This window comes from Nicotiana attenuata, unplaced genomic scaffold, assembly GCF_001879085.1.
Source record: "Nicotiana attenuata strain UT unplaced genomic scaffold, NIATTr2, whole genome shotgun sequence".
Classification (NCBI taxonomy): Eukaryota; Viridiplantae; Streptophyta; class Magnoliopsida; order Solanales; family Solanaceae; genus Nicotiana; species Nicotiana attenuata.
The window spans coordinates 241,128-248,516 of NW_017670685.1; the positions used below are offsets into that span (position 1 = coordinate 241,128).

A 7,389-nucleotide genomic window follows, 5' to 3' on the forward strand; every position below is an offset into this window, starting at 1 on the left:
ACTTGAAATCAAACTTCAAGGAGCAAGTTTAAAATAGGGCGTGTTATGGAGATTCTTATTAAATCACCACTATTATCCTTGGCTCCATGGCGGGCGCCAAACTGTTTACCCTTAAAATGAGTAACAATTGATTTAATTTAACACGAATGAACTATGAACAATAAATAATTGAGTTAAAGGAAATCAGAGTGATCAAACCAAATGTAATGGATGAATAAGTCTAGCTTTGCAGTGGACATTTGGAAATCTGTTCCGATTCAACCCTCGGAACGAGCTCGGTTATAACTTAACAAACAAACAGTTGAAGAATACTTTTAACAATAGCTAAAGAACAAAAATTAACTTTATTGCTTTGATATGCGTGCCAACAATGGTGTTCAAAATACAAAAGTTCTCCCCATTAAATAGTTCGGGAGTTTCAATCCTAGTATAAGTCTAAATAAGGTAAAAAAATCTTCTGCTTTCGGTAAACGTTGATACGCAGTTGCTATCGGATGAGATTTGCGTCGTAATATCTGGTTGAGGGCGGATATTTTGGCCCCTTGCTTATCTTGTCTAACCGTTTTTCCCTTAGTCTCGGCTCTTTATTCTGCTTGCGTCCAATCTCGACCGCATCCGGTCCCGGGTGCACTATTTATCCTTCCTAGGCTCTGAGACATGAAATCCCTCGATTTTTCTCGAGGCCATAAGAGATCGTGCTTTCCTCTCGTTCTTTACCGTAAAATCAGGGTAACTGTATCCCCGATTTTATCCGTACACAAAAGTATGTAAGCACAAGTAATTACACTGATTTCTATGCTTAGGCATGCTGGTTTTTCTTTTTTTTCATGCATTAAAAAGACAATTTATAATTATATTGATGAGAGAAAGAAGCAAACTATGTTAACTCTAGCTGTTTAAGGGAAGCGTGAAACGAGCCAAAAATAAAATAAAATGATAAGTGTCCATAATTCTCCCGATGTCCATATGCAATGTCTTAATTGTCCCCGTTCTTGCCATATTGAGCTCATTGTGGCCACATGGATTAGTCAAAATAATAAAACTAAGCGAATATATAGAAGTGGTGAAACTCTAGCGCGTGTAAAACAGAATGAAGAAAGTCCGTAGGCAGACAAACTCGAGAATCAAGGTAATGACGGATAATTTAATTATGTTTTTATTTATCTTCAACCCCCCTCCCTTTTTAGATTTATCTTCCGACAAAAATATTACTATAAAAATTTCGATTCCTGCTAGCTAGTCTTCCGTTTTCCCTCTCTTTTTTTCTTTTTCGGTCTTTGGAGGGAATTTTTTTCGTTCAAACACCAAATTAAACATCTTCTTTCAGATTCTGTGCTGGTAAAACCCTAATTTTTCCTTTCCATGCTTCACTATCTTGAGCTGGCCATATTTCCATGCTTGCAGGAACTAATTTATTGCTTTCGGGGTGTGGTGTTTTTCAAGTTTAAAGTTTAGGTATGGGGATTTTTGAACTCGTTTTTAGCTTATATCAAGATTCAGTCCTTTTTCTTTTTGCTGTTTGCTACGTTTGTTTCTCTGTTCAGATACCACAGTTTTAGGGTTTTGAAATTAATTGAATGGCTTCTTCACTTCATTTAAAATTTACTTTCTGCTTGTCTTGTTCTGTTTTGCTACATAAAGGAACCTCTAGTAAAATCAATGAATCAACTTCGTCTGTGAATCATCTATGTCCATTTTGTTCAATTCATGTCATACTCAGAGGAATCGTCATCGTTTATATACTTTTCTGCTGGTCATTAACGTACGGTAACTCTACCATATTGCCTGGATTTTCGCTCACATACTCAGAGTTAATGGACTTGCCCTCAAAAAAAAAAAAAAGATAAAAGGATTTTCTTAGTTGGCTCACTGGCTGCAATTGTTTGACCTGCAGAAATGAAAGATTGAAATCCAAAGTAATTACTTGTAAATCTGATAGGGGAAGCTAATTGATGCATTAGTCGATGCATATATAAGCTTCTCTCTTTTGTTTCCTAGCCTTAGAATGGTGTTCTTTGATTCTGCATCTTGTAAAATTTCGATAAGCATCCAGGACTTCGTAGCTTTTGTACTAGGTTTGGCTTAAAGTTTCAGGGATAACCTACACATTTTTGGTCCTTTACTTTTAGAGCCCACAATAAGTGTTTTGCAATAGATGGAGCTGTAGTGTGTTTCCTGAGAATGAGTGAATGATAAACGTTATAACATTATAGAGCAGCAAGAAGAGCAGGTTCGTGCAGAATATAAGAGAGGCAGTCTTCTAATTCCATGAAAAGATTAGCAAACATCATCTAAAGTATCCTCGGATCAGTATTTTCTATGTTTGGGGTTATGTTGTTCATTGCATGCTTTAAAAAAATAAGTTAATGGCTTTAAAAGGTCAAAAGTCTTAAAGCTTTTGAGTCATCCGAAATTGATTAAATTATGCGTGGAAATTGATTTCATGAACTTCCTTTATTTGTCAACACATGGTAAATGTAATTCTGAAACAAGAAATCCATTTTTTCCTCTATGGTTTTTACATTCGCTGGAAGGCACAGTAAAACTATTGCCCATCAGATGGCTTGTTTATTTGGTTGGGTCAAAATCCTCAGTGAGGCCAATGGTCTCAAGGAATTAGTATTGTTCAATTCTTAGCAAAGTGTATATGCTGTTCAGATACTTGAAAATTATCCTTTTTGAGGCTTTTTTTTTGGGGGGGGGGGGGTAGGTAAAGGTAGTTTTTTCACGCATAGAATAACATATTTTGTGCACATAACAATGACATTATCCATTATGCATGTAGACAGGTTTCTATGGCTTTATACAATTGTTCATGCTTTTCATGATCATGTCTTCTACGTAGCTAAAACTTCTAACAAACTGTCTAATATCTGTTTCTTGACTGCAATTCTTCTCCAGGAAACTGTGTGTACTGGAACAAGGGGGTGATTCAATTCTTCTTTGTCACAGATATTAAAGCTGGACTAAAGCATCTACAGAGTGGACTCTATCCTGTAGTTAGATATGCAGACTAAGAAAAAATTAAATGGAAGAAATCAACGAGAGCTGGCTAGTCCAAAGGTTTCAAGACAACAGCGGAAGATGTCCGAGAATGTGCAAACTCAGGCAAAGCAAGTTAAGGAACTTATAACATCTACAGTGAGGAAGCAAAAATCAGGTAAGTATTATATGGAACCCATCCTATGAGGACAGAGTAATTTGATTTATTTAATCTTTAGCTTAAGATGCTTGTGTAACGTGATATTTGGGGCATATATCTGAAAAATTAGCAAGGCTTGTAGCTCTTTCTGTCGTTCAAGCTTCAACAGTATCTGTCTATAAATTTTTGCATATACATATTACCAAGTCAAAGAGCTTCTAGTTCAAAGTGCTTGTGATGTGGTAATGGTCTAATCAAACTTTTTTCATATTTATGTCGGTAAATACTTCTTGCTTTCTTTTGGTGTTTTACCTATATTATTCTTTGATCTCACTTGCCACTGTAGAATGTAGTTGACTGTTCTCTCCTAGAAATTTACCATCTAAAAAGAATCAAAATTTAAAAAATGGCACAAGTTGGACCTATGAACTAGCATTGAAATGATTTGCCATATGCTTTCACCATTCTGAGTATCTCTCTGTGTGCTTCCCTTCTCCTCGGGAACAATCACTGGATTATGGTGCGGGATTTGACCTTTGATTGTCCTAGTTGAAGCATAGTGTTTTCCCAGTTAATTGTGATTAGCTTCTTTCCTGTTGACTCTTCTACCTATTTATTTCATATAGTCCTGGAAGAGCACTTTATTTATCTGTGGCAACTTACCTTACTTTTATCATAATTGGGTGTTTAGGAAGCAATTTCTTGAAAAAGATTGAGAATTATGTTGCTGCTACAGATCTGGATGTAAGATTTGGATTGGTGTCTGATGACACTTCTGCTGCTTCAGACGCACATGATGTTGTTCATGAATATAATACTATTACTATTAATAAGGTAACAATTTACATTTGCTTCATGTGGTATTGTTGGGAGTATGAACTCACATTGTTAATATAGATACTTTGAGGTGAGAATTGCACTAGAATGGTTTTTTGTTGGATATTATTTTATTGTTTTTCTTAATGTAGGACTATAATGTTGAAACTGATAGTTGCACAAATGATACTATATTTTCTCCTACCTTCCATATATCCAGAACTATTGGAGGGGAAATTTCTAACAGAGGTAAGTAGATGCTTTGGCAGTTAAGTGTTGAGTAGGTCTGTGAATTAATGTTCTGATCTATTGTATATCATTCAAAATCCGGTCATATTTTTTCCTTAGCAGACATACCCAAATTCATCGAGCAAGCAGACCAGCCATTGCAGGAGCCTGGAAAGGAAAATATAGAAGTTGATCTGCTGACAGGTCATTTTGCGCTGGACGAGGCTACCAGTATGGTTTATTATGTGATAGTACATGTGCTGGTTATGTTAGACAGGATAGTCATTATTAGTCAAAATTGAGATATGCCTTCTAATGTTTTCTTCAATTGCTAATTATGTGTTGCTGTTGTGCAGATATAGGGGGCCAGCATATCTCCTCTGAAGTTTCAGCTGTGCATCTCTCTATTAAAGATTCAAAACTTGAATGCATTGATGAATTTAATCAAGTTCAGTTGCCTGCTGATGTTAGTATGGAGGAAGAGGAAACTGAAGAGTTTGATGACTTTGATCCATATTTTTTCATAAAGAATTTACCAGACTTGTACTCAGTTGTTCCAACATTTCGGCCTGTGCTGTTGCCTAAACAAACACGGAGTTGCCCATCAACCACTCTTGTTTTGGACTTGGATGGTATTGCAGTCTATACCTAATGCTAAATTAATTCTTTCTTCTTTGGTGGTCTGTTCCAGTAATGTTCAGCTTTGAAGGAAAAAGAAAGTTTTAGCACATATCTCGAGAGTAAAATGGTATTCAGTTATTTTTCTCTAGACAGTTGTGTCCTTTTCTCCTTGGATGATAGTTATCCGTAGGTATTCTTCTATCTATATATCAACTCTTCTCTTAAGAATCTTGCTGTGTCAAAACAAGACATTTGGTCACGGATGAACACAATAACATGTCTATACACACACACACAGTGATGGAACCTTTATAACTGTTGCGTTGCTTCTTTCACCCTTGGATTTGTTGTTGGCCTTCATTCTGCACGTTTTTGTGGATGGAGATTCTCTATGATAGATATTCCTTCTCTCTCTGATTAAAAAGAAAGGATATTTCCTTATCCTACCAAGGCTATCTGTCCTTTTATAGGCATATCATTTAAATTGTGGGATCTACCCTGATAACTCCAAAGAAACCAAGGTTGAAAGATGATGCCATCCATTCCTTTAGGAGTATGTTGGTAAACATATTCATGTTCATTGTTGATTGCCCAAGTGAATATGTGATGCACATTGAATTGCATGCTCCTATGTTGTACATCAGACATGGGTGCTAAAGTCAATGATTCTTGTTTTCCTTTTCACCCATGTACTCAGGTTTCCTAGTCAAATCGTAGCATACACTCGTCATTTTCTTAGTGGGCATTTTAAGCTGATTCTAATCTCATATATTTGACAGAGACCTTGGTGCACTCTACACTTGAACCTTGTGATGATGCAGATTTCACTTTCTCGGTGAATTTCAACCTGAAAGATCATAATGTATATGTTCGATGCCGTCCTCATCTTCGGGATTTTATGGATAGGGTATCCAGCCTATTTGAGATTATCATATTTACTGCAAGCCAAAGCATTTATGCTGAGAAGCTTCTGAATGTGCTTGATCCAAAGAGAAAAGTATTTAGGCATCGTGTTTACCGTGAGTCATGTGTATTTGTTGATGGCAATTACCTTAAAGATCTGTCAGTTCTTGGCCGTGATTTAGCACATGTGATTATCATCGACAACTCTCCACAGGTGCTATGACAGAATCTCTCTTTGCTAAATACTATTTCCTTATCAAGATTCCCGATCCCCGCTCTTCCTGGTCCTTTTCGGTTCTTTCACATGATAAGTTCTGTTCCTTTGATTTCTTCTTTAAAGCAACCTGCACCATGAACAATTACAAGAGCTATTAAACTTTCATGTTCATGAAAGCTGGAAAGAAACTTGTTAATGGTTGGGCTTCCTCTCCTGTTTCTTAAAATGATTGAACTAATAATCTTCCGTGGTAGTATTGCTGAAAGCTTTAATACAAACCTTTTAAAAAATAGGTTGATGAAAGCTTATATATTGTCTTCATAATGGAATTTTCATACTGGATCACTTTCTTTGAGCATTATCTTATCTGGTAATGTGTTAATAATTGACAACTGCTCGAGTACTTGATGTGCTTTTGCAGGCAATTTATTCCTGTGTAGAATTATGTCATTCTTCAGTTTATTATACTGATGTGGTAGACGGTTTTATTTTCAGGCATTTGGATTCCAGGTGGACAATGGTATTCCAATTGAGAGCTGGTTTGATGACCGCTCTGACAAAGAGTTGCTCTCGTTGCTCCCATTTCTGGAAAGCTTAGTTGGAGTTAAAGACGTTAGACCGATTATTGCAAGCAAATTCAACCTTCGTGAGAGAATAGCTGCTGCTGCTACTTGTCCTTTTAACTCTATTAGAGGTGATGCATTTGAGAGATAAGGATCTGTGTCTTTATTGATTCAGTCTTGGTTAATTTATGTAATTCACATTTATCTTGTAATGGTGCCATAACGACGCTTGAGATTGGAGGAAACTCCTCAATAAGGCTGTGTCTAAAACGTTGAAATCTATCTCTGAACCTTAGTTTTTCTTTAAATACTCGGTTGCAATTTTTTTTTGAAATCATTTATACATGTTCTGTATAAGATGTGGCAGTTCAGGGACGCTCGATAAGATTTTTCTTCTTGTAATGGTGCTATAACTAGGGGTGAGTGTTCGGGTAGTCTGGAATTGCTTGCTAGGTCAACCTTACGGATAGCTTTAGCGTAAGGATTCAAGTTCAAATCAAATAAACTCGGATTAGATTTTTCAGTTCGGTTTTGGTTTAATCAATTTTGATATTTCAGATTTTCAGCTTTGAGCCTATAAGTTGAGCTTCTTCTTTTTTATGAAAAATAAACATTTAAACATCAAAATAAGGTATTGTCATGACCAAAAATCCCTCCTTAGGAGTAAGGTTGGCAAATGGCCTGGGCCTAAACGGGCCTCGTGAGCTGGTCCTATGTGGGCCCGTGCTTCGTGGGTCGGGCTTAAACGGTCCCGGACTTCGTGGGCTTTTGGAGGTAATCGGACCAGGACCGGGACCACGAACTAATGGTCCCGGGCTAAGTGGGCCGGTCCCGGACCTAAGTGGGCCTGCCCTATTTTTTTAATTTTTTTTTATCTAAGACAATTTCTTATATATATA

General features: G+C 36.7%; 1 protein-coding gene across 6 annotated transcripts; it reads left to right on the forward strand.

The window, feature by feature from the left end:
• Positions 1 to 1,056: 1,056 nt before the first annotated feature.
• Positions 1,057 to 6,869, forward strand: LOC109242295 (CTD small phosphatase-like protein 2). 6 transcript variants are annotated; one of them, XM_019409161.1, is made up of 9 exons: positions 1,057 to 1,129; positions 1,405 to 1,455; positions 2,902 to 3,160; positions 3,834 to 3,976; positions 4,111 to 4,207; positions 4,307 to 4,417; positions 4,543 to 4,818; positions 5,587 to 5,924; positions 6,423 to 6,869. In XM_019409161.1, exons 3-9 carry the CDS (start codon positions 3,007 to 3,009, stop codon positions 6,639 to 6,641), a joined length of 1,338 nt encoding a protein of 445 aa, XP_019264706.1. In that variant the 5' UTR covers positions 1,057 to 1,129; positions 1,405 to 1,455; positions 2,902 to 3,006; the 3' UTR covers positions 6,642 to 6,869. The 6 variants fall into 6 exon arrangements, with proteins under 6 accessions (XP_019264706.1, XP_019264709.1, XP_019264711.1 ...); XM_019409164.1 differs by lacking the exon at positions 1,057 to 1,129 and having other exon boundaries at positions 1,180 to 1,455; positions 4,307 to 4,390; XM_019409166.1 differs by lacking the exon at positions 1,057 to 1,129 and having other exon boundaries at positions 1,180 to 1,455; positions 3,879 to 3,976.
• The last annotated feature ends 520 nt before the right edge of the window (positions 6,870 to 7,389 follow it).